Below are 20,888 nucleotides of genomic sequence, written 5' to 3'. Positions count from 1 at the left end.
ATAAGAAAAGCGTGCACATTCTGTCTCTCTGCCTGAGGGTATAACTAACATCAGGAATTTGATGTGTAGCTGGAAGCTGCCTAGCTGTAACCCTGTGACAGTGATGTTTGAAAACTATTTTGTAGGGAAAGAAATCTGGATTGTTCCTCGGGAATTCAATTTCTCTTTATAAAATAGCCACAATAAATCTTTGGGAATGAATAAGCAAATGATGCATCAAAAAGCTGGGTAGGATGTGAATATCTCCATCTAAATATTTTTAGCAGAACTAGGAAGACAGCACTTTTAAGAATTTTTTGATCTCGTTGCATGGAAGTAGCAACAATTCAAACATTAAATTAATTAATCTTGCCCACAACCAGACATTGCTAATTTGAGCTGTTCCAGTATAGAATGTTGTTTGAAAAAAGGAAAAGGCACTTCCCACAAGAACGTAAGTAAAAACTACCTTCCAAGCAAGTGGTTTGAGAGTAGCCTAGTAGGCAACAAGCTAACTCTCCATTCTTTAATAAAATGCATGGTATAGGGCACTGTGCCTGGAGGTTAACTGTTAGTTAGCATTTATGTGTGTATTCTCCATAGCAACACCTCTACCCAACCAGTGTAAATGTTGGTTTTACATTTATTGATATTCTTACGACTTGTCCTGATGAGTGCAAGATGAAAAACTTCATCAAAGCATCTTTTTTCAACAAAACTAAATAGCATCAGTGTCAGCAAATATGCACACTGCCAGAATGAGTGCCTTGTTTTTAGTTTGTCTATTTCTTCTTTGTGTTCAGGTTCACCGGATTCCCGATACATTAGGGTAGAAACCTGTATGTTTATGATCAAACTTCCTCAATATTCCTCGCTTGAAATCATGCTGGAAAAGCTCCGTTATGCTATCCACTACCGTGAAGACCCTCTCAGCGGCTGAGCAGGACACAACTGGCATTCCCAGATCCTTTTGCAACAAATGGCAATGCCTAAGGACCTCCTTGAACCTACTTTTAAGAAAAGGAATTGAGGTGGAAGCCAGATGGAAATCGATGCTGCAGTCGGGAGCAGTTCCTTCTGAACCCGTCACAAGCAAAATGCTTCCACACCGATGCAAACTTTCTTTTTGTAAATTTCCATTTCTATTGATGGACTGAGAATGGTGTGTTGCTGTCTTGTCAAGCAGCTATTCCAAGAGTGTACGGTGCTTTTACCACTACAGCGGTGTATGTTACTGTACCCTTAAAACACAAACGCTTGTGGTCAAACAGGATAATAGTTTATTGTAGGATCTAACTGTTTTTATACTCTGTGGTCTTAACTTTGGAGCAGCATTTTAACTTTCATGTTCTCATAGAAGGAAATTTCTTTTACTTTTCCTTGTGCACAAGCACACACATGGGAACACTACCCAAAATTAGACAAATCTTCTCTTCCAGATCAGCTTTGGCTTCTAAAATGTCTAGTAACCATATGTGCGCACAAGTGTGCTACAGAATTTAAACGCTCCAAAGTTAGTGTCGTGATCGTCAGTGTACAAAAAGGCATACCTCCACCTACCAACAATTAATCTTCTAGTTATAGGTGGATTTAAATGAATCATGTGACCCAGTCTATTTCCCTTTTCTCCTTCACAGAAAAGATAAGATGTGAGTACTTGTATGTAAGATCAGCATGTCAACAGATGCCTGCTTTGCCATGAAGACACTCAGCTGTCCTTTTATTTAATTTTTCAATCTTTTGTCATACTGACAGGAAGTCCGTGACTGCAAATATTTTCTTGCAAAGTTCCTTTGCTGACGGTCTGTCAGTGCTTTTGAGATAGCCAGTAATGTAAGAAGCCTTGATTTGATGCTTTGGGTAACATAATTTCAGATATCTCCTTTCCTACTGACAGAAGATCCCAGAACTTGGTAATAAGACAGTTCTCTGTAAAGTTATTTTATGTCAGAGGTCAGTTTATGATCATTGCTGGTTCAGTTTATCCTCTTCATTTTCCCTTATGGGTTTTCAAATTATACTATTCCCAACTGAGTGGTGGACAAATAGCTGATGGCCACTGCTTGGATAAGAATGTCAGGTCACAGAACTGTAAGCCTAATCAATTAGATCAGAAGTCTTGTCCCCTTGAATTTTGAATTTTCTATATTAAATTTGAAATGCAGTAGCATGAATCCTAATAAAATAAAACTATCTTACTATAGATTGATTTAAGATTTACAATGCAAATAGCCTGCATTACATGTTTTTAAAAAAAGTCTGCACAACCCAATGCACAAGTTTCCATCCTTCGGTTTTGTTTACTCCATAGCCATTTCGGAATAGTCTTTTACATGGTTTAACAACACATTCAGCAGTAAATTGGCTAACTACATTGTAAAATGCTACTTTTGATACAAAATGTTGTGGAAAAATACTGCGCTGAGAGATGCAAACCAAATATCATGATTTGGCACACTCAATTTATCCAAGCTGTTTCATATTTAGTTGGGAGTATAAAATGACATTATCAGCATGTAGTCAGAATGATGAAGTAAGCTCCAACCGTAAAGAATATTTAAATAGTGTCCAGCAGAAATGACATCACTTCTAATCTGAAATGAGTGATACAGCTATTGAGATCACTGGTTGTGTGGTTCCAGAATTCTCTGAATCAGTGAACATTCTTATTTAAAGGGGAAATGGATATGGCTATGCAGCCTGATGTCAATTAAGATGTTGAGTTTTTCAATGTACATTAAAATTTAATTTGACAGTACAGTGAATGTACCACATACATGTATTTGCTAATTGTTTATTTTTCGGATAAAACAGATTTCTAAAAATTCCTCCTCTCCTCCCAGCATCTTTCATTGTCCACCCCCATAAAAATCCACAACCTGTAAGTTTTGGTTTTGCAATAATATAGGCTGTAGGTTATTTCAGCGTTTGCAAAAAGGCAGTCATGAAGAGTTGTACCTGAGGTAAACTTGAAACTAAGCTGTGACACATCAGAACCTTTGACAGTCTTCACTGCTATTGTGTATCTGACTTTGGAATTTCCCAATAATGAAGTGAAGCTAGTTGAGAGAGTTTGGAAGTACATACATACCCTCAAGTCTGTCACTGTAAATTGAAAGTTTACACTGGCTTGTAATCTCTTTCAAGAGTAGGTAATTCTTCATTACTAATTTTAATAGAGCTGTGAAATGTATATTGACAATACAAAGAAATGGAAGATTGTGCTTCAGGACAATACTTGTCATATTTATCAAGATAGCCTATACCAATGGCATTAAATACCCCTAGTTCTAGGATTAATCAGGACCAATTTTACAGAAGTAAAGAGCTGAGGTTAATACTGGCCTAAGCATACAAAGCAGGGGAAGCAAGAAGTGTAAGGATAATATCAGTATAAACCTGTGAATCTTGGTGGATTTATCCCAACCCTTTGCAATACAGGAGATTTGACGGGTCTTAAAGCTTGTGGTAGGAGGCTTAAGTAATGTATCCTCCAGATACATAAAGTGTAATATAAACTATCATAGGGTGCAGAGTGTATTTTGTTTTCTTTTGCTGTGCAATGGTAAGATAGCCTGCAAACATGTGAAGGGCCTGCTTAATAACTGAGTGAATGAAGGTTTTGTGTAATTAGTTATTTGGCAAACAAAGAGCAGATTGACCTGCTGCCAGTGTTGATGCTGCGAGTTTATTTTTGTGGAGTGGTTCAAACATTTCAGCAAATTATATAGTTAAATTCTGGAATTAGTTATTGTATAATTGTCAATTTTATTCATCTTTTATTAAATACAATGAAGAGGTATGTTTTGGTAGATGAACCTTGGCTTTTCAACTAAGGTTTAATAAATTGCAAAAAGTCAAGAACCATAATAGAGCTGTAAACAGGAACAAGCTGGTCAATCAAAAATTTAAATTGTTTATAGATAGTACTACAATTTTGGTTATGGTCCCAGATTGACAAGCTAGTTTTGACTAGCACAGATCTAAAGCAAAGGGTGTTGAAATTTTTTTAAAAAGTCATAATCGTTTCAGTGGTTGATTTCATGGGACAACAAAGCAACACCACATCTAGTTGTTTTTATATACAAACTATTAGTTGAATAATCCCCCAGTCTGTCCCCTCACCCAAAAAGGCTGACACCAGTGTAGATCTGACTCTTTGTCCCTACCTTGTTAGAGTGATGTGGTACTGGCTGTGGTAATGTTAATCTGCTGCTATGACTGCTCCATTTTACGAGGAGCAACCAGATAAACTAAAACTTACAAAGGACATATCAACATACAGGTGTTAATGTGCGCTGTACAGTTATTGATGTATATTTATTGCAATTATTTATGAATGCATCTAAAAATCATCTGTATTGTTGATTTAGTCTGCATTGGTACCTAAAGCAGTGATGTATGAATGGAAATTACATTCATATTAAAAAGTTCAAGCAGATTTTTTTAAAGTTGTCACTCATTTTTATAGATCAAAACTACCAAAGTGCTTTACAAAAGGATATTATAGACCACTGATTTTTGTGAAGAGGTTGGGAAAAACATTTTCAGTGTTCATGAAAATTGAATCAATCCCTCAAGTGCAGGAAGACGCCATTCGGATCCAAGTCTGCACTTTGAGATCATCTCAACCCTACATTTACCATGGTTAATCTGCCTAACCTTTGGGAGGAAACCCACACATACTGGGAGAACATGCAAGCTCAACACATAGTCACCCAAGACTGGAATGGAACCCAGGTTCCCTGGTGCTAAGAGGTAGCAGTGTTAACCACTGTGCCCCCCAACAGTAAAAGAAAACTATCCTGAAAGATTAGTTCATGGAGTAAGAGGTTAAATTCATGGATAATGCATGCTAGTAGCTGGTTACTCACTTACTGATGATGATACCAAAAGCACAAGACACACTTGTATATAAATCAAAGTGTATGGAGTTACAAAATCTGATTTGTGTCCTATTCCAAGATTGGTTTTGATGAATCATGCATGTTCAACTTGCAATAAGGATACTGATGCATTTTTAATTCCATTGGCTGTCAAATGTTCCAACAATAAAATCTCAGAGGTATATGCAACTGTTGCTATATATCAACAACTCTGTTGTATTCAGTCAAACCTGGGAAAAAAATCTTTGCACTCTAGTCAAGCTAAAGAGTGTGTCAATTTGGTTATAAATCTAGCTAAAAGTAAATTTGCCAAGCAAAAGTGACTTATTTGGGTCAAAATAAGCAGCATCAACTAAAAAGGGCTATTTTTGATTTTCCCACACACTGCAAAAAGGTGAAATATTGCATTATATTGATACGTACAGCTTGTTCCAAATTTCAGCACTTGATAAAGACTGACAATTTTGTAATCATTCAAATTTTCTAATTGTCTTTGACAGTTACCTGTACATTGGTTTTAGCCATACTGAATTATTGGACGCCATTCCAACTGGCTGTTAATGCAGTCTTTTACAGTGTAGGTGCTATTTTATAAACACGATAGCAAACAGGCAATTGAACAACTCCTGGTTAGTTTGTTTATAAATTTAAAAAACTGAAATGCATATTAAAACATGTATCAGTTGTACTCAGCAAGATAGTGGCGATTCTGTAGAACTGCTGTGGACAGCTCTGCCTAACAGCCAAGGCATACTGATGTTTTTTGCCATCCCTGGCCAACTTATGTGGTGGAATTATTAGTTTAAAACCTTACAGAACACACATTTGTTAATATTTGGGAGTGGGAAGGATGCCAAAGGGAAAAAGAGCAAGCAAACAGCAGCATGGAGGACACTCCCCTGCAGCACCAGGCGTACCAGAGGCAGCAGCAGCAGCATCTCCTGACACCCCCCCCCCCCCCCCTCCCCCGGGACCTGACAGACTCTCAGGAATTGGCTGTGGTGATGGAGAGACTTACATTGAAAGTTGTGGCTGCGATTGACAAAATCCGTGGGGAGATTCGTGCCCAGGTCCAACCTATTGCATCCATGCTACAGAAGCACCAGCAGGAGATCCAGGGCCTCGGGGGGAGGCTGGAGGAGGTGGAGGTTCGAACTAAGGCCTCGGAAGCTGCAATTGAGTCCTCATCCAGTCGGATCCAGGTGCTGGAGCGAGAGGTGTGGGCCTTGCGAGACCATATTGACGACCTTGAAAATCAAGGTCAGAGGATAAATCTCCGAATTGTTAGGCTCCCTGAAGGTGAGGAAGGTGAGCAGCCAGTCAGCTTCTTTGAAAGTTGGCTGCCAAAGCTTTTAGGCCTTCACATGGAGTCCAGCAGGCTTCAGATTGAAAGGGCGTATCGGGTTACAGTGTACAGGTTAGGCCCAGTGCAGCGCCCCCGCTTGGTCCTAGTGCACTTCCATTCATATAAGGACAAGCAAAAAGTCACAGAAGCTTCCAGATCCCTGGGAAAAGATCCGCAGGCACTGCTGTACAACGGGTCAAAAATCATGTTTTTCCAGGATATCTCTGCAGCTGTAATTCGAAAGAGGAAGTTAACAAGAGCCTGAGGAACCTGGGCATCCAGTACTCCATGAGATACCCCGCAATACTTCGTTTCAGCCACGAGGACTCAGTTTATACATTTGACTCAGCGGATAAGGCTAAAAACTTTGTGGACATTCTAAAATAGACAGATTGGCCTGAAGAATACGGCTAATGTTTGTTCTCTTCTCTATCTTTCCCCATGTTTTCCCTTCCTTTTTTTAATTCCTTTCTTTCTCCCTAATAATTTCCTTTTTGGAAAGGGGGGAAAAGACTTTTGGAATAAGTTGTTACTATTTTTTTTAATAACTGGATTTTCTGATGGGAAATTTTGTGGATGTTCTTTGCTGTTTCTCCCCTTTTTTTGTTTGTTCTGCTTCTCTTTTGGTCACAAGTAGGGATGACATGAAGCCAGGGATGGTTGGAGTGCTCATCCTGACTTGGTCTTTTTTTCTGTTGATTTAAAGATTATTTCTGGCCTAAGACTGGGGCACAGTCTGGGTTTGAAGGAGCTGCGGAAGAGGCGGTGAGTAGGGAGAGTCCCCCCTATGGACAGGGGAAAGAGTCTTCCATTCAAGGTTTTGTAGTTGGTTTCCTTTGTAGTTTTTTGGTAGTGATAGTTGTTTATCGTTATGATAGAATCGAAAAATGATATATACAAAAACTACTCTGAGTCTTTATTTACTTATGCTCAGCACTTTGGAAGCAGGGTTCTCCCTCTGAGAGGTTCAAGAGTGTCTGAAAGGGGAGATGGCTAAGTGTCTTATTAAATGGTGCACCTCCTGTTAAAAGGAAATAAAAAGTGCTTTCTAGCCTTAAGAGGGAAAGAGTTGATATCGCTTTGTTGCAGGAAACCCATCTTGATGGGTAACACCTGAAATTACAACAATGGGTTTATGACCGGGTATTCTTTTCATCCTTTGCTACTAAAAGTAGGGGGGTGGTGGTACTTATCCAGAAAAATCTTCCGTTCACATTATTAGAGCAGGTGAAAGATGAGCAGGGACGGTTTGTGATACTTAATGCCCTGATACAGGGGGAGGAATATGGCATTTTAAACACCTACTGTCCTCCGGTGCATCCCCTCAAATTTTAGATTAGTGCTCTCAGTTGGGTGCTTTTGGAACACAGCACATTATTATAGGGGGGGGGATTTTAATTGTCTTTTGGATCTGACAGTGGATAGGATGCCTTGTGGGCCCCCAACTATTTCTTCGCAAGCCAAGCAGGTGGTTGACTTAAGTGAGGAGTTGGGGCTGGTAGAGATTTGGAGATATCCACCTTTTTTTCAAACCCACATAAATGTCACACAAGGATTGACCTCTTTCTGGCTCCCATGGCCTTTCTGGATTTGATTATGGGTTGTAAAATTGGGAACGTAGCTATCTCTGATCATGCGACAGTGTAGTTGGAGGTTTAGGCCAAGAGTGAGGGGCTCGGTTTGTGGCACTGGCGTTTGGACCCTTTTCTCCTTAAGGATTCCAAAGTTGTGGAATACTTTTTGAAGACGTTTCAGGAATTCTTGATGATCAACTCAGGTGTGGCTAGTAGTCCGTCCATGCTATGGGAGACTGCTAAGGCCTTTGCTAGGGGATTAGCTATTTCCTATTCGGCTAGCCAGAAACGACAGGAGGAGGAACAGCAGCGTCTACTTGAGACGCGGTTGAGAGACGCGGTTGAAAGCCGAGGAGGCAGCACATTTTGCGCGGCCTTTGGTGACTAAGCTATAGCAGATCACGGCCCTTCAGGCTGCCTTGAATTCAATACTGACAAAACGCAAAGAAAGAACTTGCTTTTGCTTGACAAAGGTTGTTCGAATATGGGGATAGGCCAGGGAAGTATTTAGTGTACCTGACTAGGAAAAAGCATGCTCCCCAATCCATTACTGTAATCAGAGACAGTGCCAGGGGTCCTTACCTACGATTCTAAAAAGATTAATGAGGCTTTTTGGAGGTTTTTCTCTGAATTGTATCGGTCTGAAGGCAGGAAGGCTAAAATGGAAACCTTTCTTAAGAACCTGGACCTTGCAGGGTTAACCTTAGAACAGGCCTCTCTCCTTAATGCCCCCTTGACAGTTCAGGAAATAGAGGAGGCAGCTAGGCAACTTCAGATGGTCTTCCCAGTGAGTTTTATAAGGAGTTTGTAGGGAATCTATCAGAGCCGCTGTTGGAGATGTACAATCACTCCTAGATGTATGAATGCCTACCACCATCTTTGAGAGAAGCTAATATTTCCTTAATTCTTAAGAAGGGGAAGGTTCCTGAGGATTTGTCTCATACGGACCCATCTCTCTATTAAATTCAGATTAAGATTGTCCAAAATCCTGGTGCTGAGATTGGAAAGAGTGGCATCGTAGGCAGCCCCTTATCAAACTCACTAAATTGCAGTTGCCTCAAGGAGGGGGGAGTTGACCAGAACTGTACACAATACTCCAAGTGCGGCTGCACTAGAGTTTTGTACAGCTGCAGCATAACCTCATCATTCCGGAACTTGGTCCCTCTATTAATAAAAGCTAAAACACTGTCTGACTTAACAACCCTGTCAACCTGGCTGGCAATTTTCAAGGATTGGTGTACCTGGACACAGATCTCTGAATCACCTCACACTTGTCCACATTAAACTCCCATTTGCCACCTCTCAGCCCAGCTCTGCAGCTTATCTATGTCTCTCTGTAACCTACAACATCTTTCGTCACTATCCACAACTCCACTGACCTCTCATCTGAAAAATTTACTAACCCACCCTTCTATGCCCTCATCCAGGTAGTTTATAAAAATGACAAACAACAGTGGACCCAACACCAACCCTTGCGGTACACCACTTAACTGGACTCCAGGATGAACATTTCCCATCAACCACCACCCTCCATCTTCTTTCACAAGCCAATTACTGATCCAAACTGCTATATCTCCCATAATCCCATTCCTCCACATTTTGTATAATAGCCTACTGTGGGGAACCTTATCAAACGCCTTGCTAAAATCCATATACACCACATCAACCGGTTTACTCTCATCTACCTGTTTGGTCACCTTCAAAAGAACTCTTTTGAAGGTTTGTGAGGCATGACCTACCCTTCACAAAACCGTGCTGACTATCCCTAATCAAATTATTCTTTTCTAGATGATTATAAATCCTATCTCTTATTGGTAAAGTGTTGGAAAAGGTTATAACTGAAGTAAGGCTCACTGGTCTATAATTACCAGGATTGTCTCTACTCCCCTTCTTGAACAGGGGAACCACATTTGCTAATCTTCAGTCTTCTGACACTATTCCTATAGACAATGACAATTTAAAGATCAATGCCAATGGCTCAGCAATCTCCTCCCTGGCTTCCCAGAGGATCCTAGGATAAATCCCATCCGGCCCAGGGGACTTACTTATTTTCTCACACTGCAGGATTTCTAATACCTCTTCCTTGTGAACCTCAATCACACCTAGTCTAGTAGCCTATATCTCAGTAATCTCCTTAACAGTGTCGTTTTCTACAGTGAATACAGTTGAAAAATATTCATTTAGTGTTTCCACTATCTCCTCTGACTCCACACACATTAGAGGGTAGCTTAATAGGAGACAGTAGTTGCATTGAAATTTGTTTTTCTTTATTATACAGATTTGTTATTGATTGTATTTTTCAATAATTTTATGCTTGTAAAGTTAAAAAAATTTGCTAATAAAAAAATGATCCTAGGAAGGGGATAAACCATCCATTAGTGGTAAGGTAGAGGATTGTAAAACTTTTCTTGATTTTCATTATTTTCCCCTAATTTTCTTTTAAAAAAACTGAGCAAACTTGCAAATAATACCAAGAGGAACAGCTAGAGCTTCTTTAAGATACATTAAAAAAGGGAGAGAGAAGTGAACCAAAAGGCCCCTTGGGGAACAAGGAATCAGGAAATGACAGTGAAGATTAATGCAAAGTATTTATTTAATCCAGAGTAGAATACACTAACAGCATTCCAAAAACACCAAATAAGGAACAACAGAAGAAATAAATACATTGACTACGAGAGAAAAAGTGCTGAGCAAACTATTGGGACCTAATTGGATAAATCATGAAAGATTACTATCAGTGCATTCACTATTTATGTAGTAACTTCCTTTTTAATATCTTAATTCCTTAGAAGCTGCAGAAGTGTCAGATTATTGGGAAAACTGACAATGCAGCACTTTTGTTTTCCCTTTTTAAATCAAAGACAGGTAACTTTAGGTCAGTTAGTTTAATATTTGTTATTAGGAAAAGGTTAGTTTAGTGTAAAAGATGTAATTTCAGAGCATTTAGAAATACTTGATCAAGTAGAGTTAGCATGGTTTCACAAATTCATTCAAATTCTTCAACCACTTAAACAGGATAAAGGAAAGGAAAGCAACGTATGCAATGTATCCAGATCCTCAGAAGGCATTTTCTAAATAGCCTAATGCAAAGTTACAACTCCATTGTTAGAAAACACACACAGGATTGGCTAAGTGATACTAGCTAGAGTTGGATTACAGGGTCATTTTCAGTAATGACAAACTGTAACTAATGGAATGCCACAAGGATTAATGCTGGCCACAATTATTTAAAATGTTAATAACTTGAATGAGGAAAGCAAATGTACTATTGCCAAATTTGTGGATGACAAATATTGGTAGGAAGCTAAGTGGTGAGCTTGACACAAGATTGTGAATAGGGAAAGACTACAGACTCCTACAGCACAGAAATTTGGGTGTAATCATGCATAAATCTCAAAGCTAGCATCCAAGTTCAGTGACTAATAGGGAAGGAAAATGAATATTGACCTTTATTTCAAACAAAAAATGTTGTACGGTCTTGAAACCCAAGAATCCCAAACACCGAAAGCAGGAATCTTCAGCATTGCTTTGCCTGAGGCCCATTGAAGATGTTACCTAGTAGGGTAATGAAACATCTGAAAAGGAACCTTCCAGCTCAGTGAGCAAACCTACATCCACTAAGTGTACTGGAGACAAGTTGAGGCATTCAAAAAGGTTAGATAAAAGAAACAGTGCAACTTTGTCAGAAATAACACTAGGCACAATGCTCATTTGGAGAGCCAGCACAAACAGTGCAGCAAATGCATAATTCTGAAATTTGCAATTACAGGATTCACTTAAATTTCACAAAAACAGGTCGAACCACAACCTTTATTATATATTGCAAGTCAATACATTTACACATTACAGATAGCTAATTTTTTAAAAATCATAAGTAGCTGACAAGATTTTGCAGTTAACTGTATGCTGGTGATAAAGAAACCACAATGGTATGAGACAGAACATTTCAGTCATTTAAAAAAGGATACAGTCACCAAATTCAGTCCACAGTGAATGGGATGGTTACATACTGTATAATCAACATTAGTTTAGAGAACACAGCACACTGAATAAGTGTTTCCTCAAGTTTTAAAATTGAAAGAAATGAACTGGCCAGGAGTGGTAAGTAATTTTGGTGTGAAACAATTCAGATTTGTAAGGATCTTTACAGTCTAGCCAGCTAATAATTACTTTTGAGATTCCTAAGCTTGTGCTCAAGACTAATAAAATTGCAGCATTCATATCATTTCCATACCTCTACCACCTCTCTATCCAAGAATGAGGTATAGATTTTAGTCTATTCTATAGAACGACAAACATATGCACACAGACACAGTAAATCTTTGTTTACTCTCCCACCCATTTCTTAAAATATTCAGGAAATCATTAACAACACTATCTCAAGTAAAAGTACCGAACCTATAATAAGTCCTCTCCTCTTCAATCTCCCATTAATGCAGTATCACATTAAGGAAAAAGCATCTATGATTAATTCAATGAATGAATGAATTGCTTAGAGCTGCAAAGCCCACCATTATTCCAAGAACAGCCCACAGCTCTACCCAGAGGACCTAAAATCAAGAGTGAGGAAGGAAAAAAAAAGGAACTTTGGAGAGATGGAAGGAAAATTAAAAAAAGTTATCACAACTTGTGACTGAGTAACAATTTGTTGACTTAAAAAAGGGGTCTTCATAATATTAGCAAGCTATACCCATGATCTGCTCAAGACAAAAGCAGTGGTGGCCTCTCAAGCTGCTGAGCACAGGGCAAGAATATTAGGCATGTTATTGCTCAGTTATATTTGCTCATTCAGTTACTGATGCACAATGTACTGGTGTTGCCTGGGTTTCAATTTGATACTTGATCCTGAACTAATTAGGCACAGAGCCAGCACATTGTTGGAAGAAAAATCACAGTCAATGTTAAGAGATAGGTGCAATGACCACCCTTACCTTGAGGGATAAACTTAAATTTGAGTTTCGTGATGAATACCTGGTCAATGTTTCTAAAATAATTAAAACAAACATTTCTTTACTGATGTCACAACCTTATGACCAAGCAGAATTTGTAGCAGGTAGTACCTCTTCGAACTCACATAAGTCGTAAGTCAAGTTTAAACAGGAGCAAATCAAGAGCCACCTCATACATTTTAAAAAACAAGTTTACAATAAAGATATTTAAAAGTATACAAATACACCAACTGCAAGAAAGGATATTTTCCCACTGAACACATACAACATTTTAAAATGTCCCACAGCACTCCAGTTGCGGAGTGAGTGGTAGAACTCGCTTACACCTGACCCACACCAAACGATGATTTCACATTAAAAACTGGAACTTCTGTCTACTAAGACAATTCCAAATCTAAAGAGACATCTCTTCAGGCAACAAATAGATACCAATAAAAGTATGAATCTGCCTCCTACATAGGCAGTAAAACCTTTACCAGTTGATCTAACTGAAGTTACTGCAAAGGACAGAAAAGGGGCAGCCATGTTTTTCTATTAAAACTCAAAAGGTTGAAGAGATTCAAATTTCAAGACTAGCAAGTAATTTCTATTTACTGCCATATATAGACAAATTTCCTACAACAGAGTTTATCCTGCCAATTGGACGACATTTTTCACCTGCAGACAGGCACAGTGGTAACCCAATCCCAACAAGGTGCTCCATGGTGTGGATCAAAGACATATGCCAAAGCTGATTCAGGCTGAAGTTCTCTTTCTACAGATCTCCATCCTATACATACATCTTTGCTCTGCCCCAGTTGGCCAGACTGAACATACTCTGTTATACACATCTTCCTCTTCCACGCGAGCAACTGTTTCCTGTGCATTTTTACCACCTTTAGAGGTCTTGAACTTCTTAGCTTCTCTCATGTACATTTCTGAAATCCTTAACTATGTAAGTAGTACAGTTTATTAAATAGTCTTTATCAGCTTCTAAAATGATGCAAAACTGGACAGGTTGCAAGCAGTTTTGCAATGAAGCATCTTAATGCTACAATTTATTCCAATGAGACTGTAGATCTGAAGGACAATTCAAGCTCACCTACTGCTTTTTCAAATTAACTATGTATTATTAAAGTACAATCCAATGAAGTGCCCCTACAATTTGTTGTCAAAACTAGTCCAGAGAAACTGATGTGATCCCCACACAACACAACTGTCTTAAAAACATTACCTCTTCACAGTAATTAGGACTGATCTGCCATGCCCAAAATGCAGATTAAAACTTTTACATGTACAATTTCCTCAAAGACAAAAGTTATTTCTCCAATTCTGTATATATTGTGCTGTTACTTAAATTGTATGAAAAAATGAATTCAAAAGAGACAGATGGAACATAATACAAGCAGAGATAAAATTAACTCCTATAAGAGAGAACAGAGCAAGGAGTTAAAAAAAATGACAGAAAGCAACAAAGTTCAAAAGGTAAATACCACCACTACCAGCATTGAAAGTGTTACACCCTTACCTAAAATGACAAGAGATAAAACAGAAAAATTGAACAAAAATTTCAGGTTGTCACCAAACCCCAACTATAATTGGGATGGTTAGGTATTACTCTTCATTTGGGACACTAAGTCTTTTGAACTTATTAGTAGTCCTTTCCTATTATGTGATGCTTCAGATTGATCACACAACGTAAAATCATATCCTTAGGTTGTGGGTTCAAGATTGCAAATTTCCAAAGCAGACCCCACTGAAATGGAATGAGTATCAACGTGAACTGTTTTCTTCCCTAACCGGTCAGTTGTGTGGTCAAATGTCTCCACATTATTCACTTGAATGAAGTGCACAAAATGCCTAAATTAAATTTTCTACTGCCTTTTAAGTTACTTATGTGGTGCAGGGATCCAAAAAAGTGAGCTCCTGGTAAGAGTATATATTTTTTAAACCTCACAATGAAAACAAGAGTTGAGAGGAAATAAAAACACACTACCACTTAAACCACACTCAGATAAATATTTCTTTTGCATAGAAAATAAAAGAACATCCTGAGTTTTAGCACTAGATATAATTTAGGAGTTGGACACCATTGTAACAAGTGTAGTTCCATTTCATCACTCCTCTTCTTTCTCATCATTTTCTGGTCTTGTTTTCTGCTGAAATGGAAAGAGATATATAATTATCAATCATATGGGTTTTTGTAGTAGGTAAAACAAACATACATATACCCGACAACCATAACACCACTTTCCTGAAAATGCTACAGCGCAATTCTATGAAAACAAAGTTCTCTTATCATCACTTGAGCAGTTATTTTTCATTTGTAAGCTCAGTATGAGCAAACTCTTCACCATATGCACTCAATGTGTGCCTAACCCACTAAGGATCAGATGCAAGATGCTAAGCTAATGATCAGATGCAAGAATCCCAGCAGCTACTAATTCTCTTTCCTTAGCTCAGAAGTGTGAGAATAATTGTAACTTGCAACCTGGCAGAGACTGATTTCCAGTTTGTGCTGTGAGTGTTAAACTTGGGGCCTCCTTGGCCTGGTTCAATTTTGGACCATACCAACTGAGCCATCAGGAAAATCAAAACAAATAAAACATTTAAAAAGATTAACTTTTTAATCTTTTTTAGATTCCCTACAGTATGGAAACTTGATTAGATTCCCTACAGTATGGAAACAGACCCGTTGGCCCAACAAGTCCATTCCGACCCTCTGAAGAGTGACCCTCTGAAGAGTAACCCACCTAGACCCATTCCCCTACCCTTGTCTAATGCACCTAACACCATGGACAATTTCCCATGGCCAATCCAGCTAACCAACACATCTTTGAATTGGGGGAGGAAACCCGAGCACCCAGAGGAAACCAACACAGACACGGGGAGAATGTGCAAACTCCACAGACAGTGACCCAAGGTGGGAATTGCACCAGAGTCCCTGGCACTGAGGCTGCAGTGCTAACCACTGAGCCACCGTGCTAATTTTCTTCAAGGACACAGATTTTCAACATAACATTCAATTAAGAGTTTTATTAAAAAGTATTAAATTGGATATTTGTAACTAAACAGGAATATTTAACAAACTTGCATCTTTTTTCCTGCAAGTGTACAATTGCTCAGTTGTGATTACTAATGCCTGAACTCAAACAAGTTACAGCAAGCTATTTATGAACCTGAAAGATTTTAACCTTAACAGACTTCTTGCTATCTACTTTGAAGCAGGATTACCACTTGAGTATAGGTGGTGGAACCAGATGGCAACACTTGTTCCAAGAAACAAAGTAATGGAACAGACTAACTCCTGGATTAGCAGCATTAAGCACTGTAAAACAGCATACAAGCAATGCACAGCAGATGAGGCTAACTAGCACAGTCATAACAAGCAAAACTAAAGGTAGACGATCAGCTAGATTAATCTAAATATTGGATCAGTCAAAAGACCAATTAAGTAAAATAATTGTGCCATAAGTTGCTGGTTTCAACAAAAAGAAGAAAGCAGGGTCCACTTAGCACCTGCATAGTGAGCTTGTATATCCCGACTTGCTGTATGATTTCTGGCACACTTGCTACTTTTTCCTCATCTACAACAGGACAGACAACTGCTCTGTGGGCTCTTAAAAGATAATACAGAATCATTACTTGGCTCAGCAACAGACTTCAAAAAGAAAAGGTCTAAAATATGCAGGTTGGCAATTTTCTGGAAATCACAAGGAGTAATCAAACACTGTGACAAAGGATTAGTCACCCCAATTCTCTCAGAAAAAGTACTTTGTCATCTTTGGTTCAGAGTTGTACGGCAGTTATCTAGTCAATGTATGTGGAAAATGGAGGTTCCAGTCTCAGATAACCATATCCCTTGCTTATTGTAAGATTGCTGCTTTGACAGCCACTGATGCAAGGGTCATTTGGCTGATTAGGTCACAAGAGTTTGGGCTGGCTTGGTTAAGAGTGGGCCACAATGATTTACCAGGAAGAACACACAAGATGTTTACATCTGGATAAGAGCATTTTTGATGACTGAGTAAACAACCATTCTCCAAATCTCACGTTGATGTTAGGAATGTCAGGACCTGCAAAACCTATACTTCAAACTGTCTATTTCATTCAAGACAGTACGGAGTCAAGATATCTCCAGTGCATGGACACTTCAGACAGGTCAGTCCACAAAATCCTGAGAGAGCAAAAACAGAAGCAGCAGATCTCAATTGTTCACCATATGGAATGCTCTTGAATTTAAGACATGACAATTTAATTGAGGCTTTGGCTAGAGAAAGATCACCAGGGAACTGAGTCAGTTTGGGGAGAAGTTATTCATCTAGAAAAGAGAAAAAAAGGAGGCAAGTTATCAGGAGCAGAGAATAGTTTGGGGCTGGACTTCAGAGAAGGAAATGTCCACACGAGGGACGGAGTAAAAAATAATTGGGCCTTTTGATCATTTTAAGTAGATGGCATAAACCTATTTTTTTTTTTAAAAAGTGAAAATTGCTTATGGAAATTGCTTGTTGAACCAATGTTTCTTTCACTTATGGCACAGTAAATGCAAAACCTCTTAACTTGAAATCACGGCATGTGACCCTTTTAGTCAGTTTTGGAGATTTTAATTATTTGTCACCATTTCTATGGAGATTGTAACACCCCCTAAAGTCCGCTAATTTCCCAACACTTAATTCTGTAAGTCACATAAGAAACACACTTAGTTAAATTATCACCAGTGCCTCAGGAACTACATTCCAAACTGGGCAACGTTAGGAGAGAAACAAAATATATTGGTGATTAGACAATACTGAAACCTTACCCTGACCAGCTTATAGAAACTTGATAATGCATTAGTTCTTCTGAGTTTATTTTTTAAATGACCATGTTTCTTCAAATCAAAGGTCATATTTCCCATGCAATTTAAAAATTATTTACCTTGATTCCTGGCACTCTGCTCCTCGAGATTGGAGGAACTGTGCTCCGAGAAACCCTGGATCCTTCTGTTCTCAGACTGAAAAGTAAACACAGGACTTATAAAGACAGCAAGAATAAAAAAGAAATCAGCTCTACTAAACACAGGTTATGTGTAATGGAGAAGATCACCCAGAATAAATACTGATCTTCGCCTGGGGTTCTTTGCTTTCAGTGAGAACCAAGATTGACAGTGCAGGACATATGCCAAATTGAAAAGATCTGGAGAAAAAAAAAGCAATAAATTAAGAAGTTATGGTTACATAGAAAAATCTTGGAGTTTCTAATGTTTGTAGCCTGGAGAGAAAACAGATCTCTTGAACTAGATTTCAAAATAATCCACACAATAGCCTTGGAAAAATATTATTTACAATCCATGTTTTTTCATGTAAAGTAATTAGAGTGCAATGTATCCAAAATAACTGATGACTGAAACAAAGTGAAAAGGTCAGCTATGGGAAGGGCATAAAGATGAGATTATTGTCTAGTCATTAACTTGTCTATGAGGTGGCAGATGGATTGCAAAACAATATTAAACAGAGTGCTGGAGATACTTCTCTTTCCACAGATGCAGAGTATTAGAATCTTAAGAGTCTGCACAAAGATTCACTAGATTCGGATTGACTTCGGATTGGTGGACTGGTCTGAGGTGAGACTAAGTAGAATCTCTGCAATTTAGAAAAATGAGAAATAAATCTCATTGAAACAAATACCACAACAAAATCTGACCATAATGCTCAGAGGCACTTTCTCCTTACTGACTAAACCAGTCTCAGGAGAACAGGTTGATCATTTAATACTGAAATGAGAATTTTTGTTTTCCAGTGAGTGGACTGTGAATCTTTGGAATTCTCCAGAGGGAACTGCAGATGCTCTATTGTTGAATAAATTCCTAGCTGCAATTGATTCATTTTTAGAAGCTTATGGATTTCAGCACCTAGTAGAAAAGTAAACTTAAGGCCAAAGATCAATAATGATCTTGGTAAATGGTGAAGCAGGTTCAAGAGGCCATGTCTTATTTAAGAACAAAGAAAATTTACAGCCCAGGAACAGGCCCTTCAGCCCTCCAAGCCTGAGCTGATCCAAATGTACTGTCTAAACCGGTCACCCAATTCCTAAGCATCTGTATCCCTCTGCTCCCCTACTCATGCATCTGTCCAAACGCATCTTAAATGAATCTACTGTGTCTGCCTCTCCTATCTCTGCTGGCAACCTGTTCCAGGCTCCTACCACCCTCTGTGTAAAGTACTTGCCGCATATATACCCCTTAAACATTTCACCTCTTACCTTGAAAGCGTGACCTCTCGTTATTGAATCCTTCATCCTGGGGAAAAAGCTTATCTCTATCTACCCTGTCTATACCCTTCAGGATTTTGTCGACCTCAATCAGGTCACCCCTCCTTTTTGCTAATGAAAACAATCCCAACCTACTCGAACTCTCTTTATAACTAGCACCTTCCATACCAGGCAACATCCTCGTAAACCATTGTCTGCACCCTCTCCAAAGCTTCCACATCCTTTTGGAAATGTGACCAGAACTGTACATAGTATTCTAAATGCAGCCGAACTAATGTCTTGCACAATTTTAACATAACCCGCCAACTCTTATACCCTGGTCTGATGAAGGCAAGCATACCACATGCCTTCTTGCCCACTCTATCCACCTGTGCAGCAACCTTCAGCGTACAATGGACCTGAACTCCCAGATCTCGCTGTTCATCAACTTTTCCTAAGGCTCTTCCGTTTACTGTATAATTCACTCTGGAATTAGACTTCCCAAAATGCATCACCTCAATTGCCTGGATTGAACTCCATCTGCCACTTCTCCGCCCAACTCTCCAGTCTATCTATATTCTCCTATATTCTTTGACAGACCCATATGGTTTCTGCTTCTTGACCAATCTTCGTGTCACCTGCAAACTTGCTGATCATATCAACAGTGTCCTCATCCAGATCATTTATGTATATTTCCACTCAGGAATGACACATAACCCAGCGCCTGATTCCAAATCTCCACCATTTTGTCTAATAATGACTATCTTTTAATACAGAGCTCTGGAAAAGAAAGAACAGTGTTTAACACATTAAAGCAACACAACCTTTGCACTTTTCCACAAGAAAAGTCTTCTGGGCTTTTAAGCACCAAGCTGAATTGGCACAAACAGGCAGAACGCTGAAAACAAGAAACAGGTGAATCTGTAAAACAATTTATTCTCATGCTTAAACTGTATTACATTGGTCTAACACAGAATTTGGGAAGTGCTGCTTTAACTACATTGTCAGAAACTCTTACAATATCTACTTATGTTGGAGGACTGACAGTTCCCAGCTTCAATGAATATAATTATCACTGGAGACTCTGCAGATCCTTTTAAAATAGAAGCCACCTTGGATAGAAAACAACTTCATAGTTGCTCATGACATACAGGACCAAACACACGAAGTTCACCTCTGATTCTCAAATCAGGAATCTGCATTTTCATTTAAAAAAGGAATGGCTCCCTTTCTCCCGCATCACCTTTCTCCCCTCCCAGATGACAAGTCTTATGATTCTACAGGAACAGCAATTCAATTCCATGTCCAAACATTGGCAGAAAGAGGCGGCAAGCTATTCGACCATGGGAGAATTTATTTCCTTAGCCAATCTCAGCTTTGTTTGATGTTAACCAAAATGCAGCCAGGATAACGATTAAGAACCACCATTGGAAATGTCCTTTCCTAAACTCCAACTGCTTCCCTGGCTTTACAAACATTGGACTTGTGTTGTTCAGTGATACGACACTGGAAAAGAAACAAAGAAACAAACAGTTCTACTTCATGGTTCATTCTTAGATGAAGTGGTGAGCAAGTGAGCTACTCAGACCACAAGAAAAATGCGTTGTGTAAGGAATCACGTCAAACCAATGCATGCACCAGAACAGTACAAAAGCACATGAAACAGCAGAGTCACCAAAAAAAACTTAATATACAAGAGAACCACAATCCAAAGGGATAAGCAAACCAGCATCTGAACACAGTTTGAATAAACAGGTGACACAGGACAGGAGGGATGGCTAAACAAAATGCAGTTTTGAGCACTTTGAACAGGAGGGCACATGGGTACTTCCCCCTCCAATTTTCAACCCTGCTCTCCAGAAGGTGTTGGCAAGTGGAGCATAACTCATTGGATGCTCTGCACAAAGTCTATCACATCCAAGTTGCTATTGAGATCAAAGTTCAAACG

At 38.9% G+C, this 20,888-nt stretch overlaps 2 protein-coding genes across 8 annotated transcripts in view; one reads left to right on the top strand and one right to left on the bottom strand.

The window, feature by feature from the left end:
- Positions 1–4,420, top strand: part of hectd4 (HECT domain containing E3 ubiquitin protein ligase 4) — a 295,048-nt gene extending 290,628 nt beyond the window's left edge. For all 4 annotated transcript variants that reach the window (XM_087999963.1, XM_087999965.1, XM_087999964.1 and 1 more), the window contains one exon: positions 783–4,420. In XM_087999963.1, the coding sequence (XP_087856089.1) occupies positions 783–919 (137 nt within the window). In that variant the 3' untranslated portion in view covers positions 920–4,420. The remainder of the gene's footprint in view (positions 1–782) is intronic.
- Positions 4,421–11,574: 7,154 nt separating this feature from the next.
- The window catches only part of LOC122562593 (TRAF-type zinc finger domain-containing protein 1), a 42,871-nt gene continuing 33,557 nt past the window's right edge, over positions 11,575–20,888 (bottom strand). The window contains exons 11-12 of one of the 4 annotated variants that reach the window (XR_015761244.1): positions 17,630–20,446; positions 11,575–14,871 (exon numbers count right to left, since the gene is read on the bottom strand). Coding sequence is in view for 2 of the 4 variants with exons in the window: in XM_043715559.2 (XP_043571494.2) it covers positions 14,830–14,871; positions 17,630–17,705 (118 nt within the window). In the remaining 2 variants the exon portion in view is untranslated. The remainder of the gene's footprint in view (positions 14,872–17,629; positions 20,447–20,888) is intronic. The other 3 variants (XR_015761245.1, XM_043715560.2, XM_043715559.2) reach the window with 3 other exon arrangements.

This window comes from Chiloscyllium plagiosum, unplaced genomic scaffold (assembly GCF_037043375.1).
Source record: "Chiloscyllium plagiosum isolate Xiang-an unplaced genomic scaffold, Cpla_swu_hap1 HiC_scaffold_24, whole genome shotgun sequence".
NCBI lineage: Eukaryota > Metazoa > Chordata > Chondrichthyes > Orectolobiformes > Hemiscylliidae > Chiloscyllium > Chiloscyllium plagiosum.
Note: the sequence above shows the minus strand (reverse complement) of the source record. Positions and strands in the feature narration are given on the sequence as shown.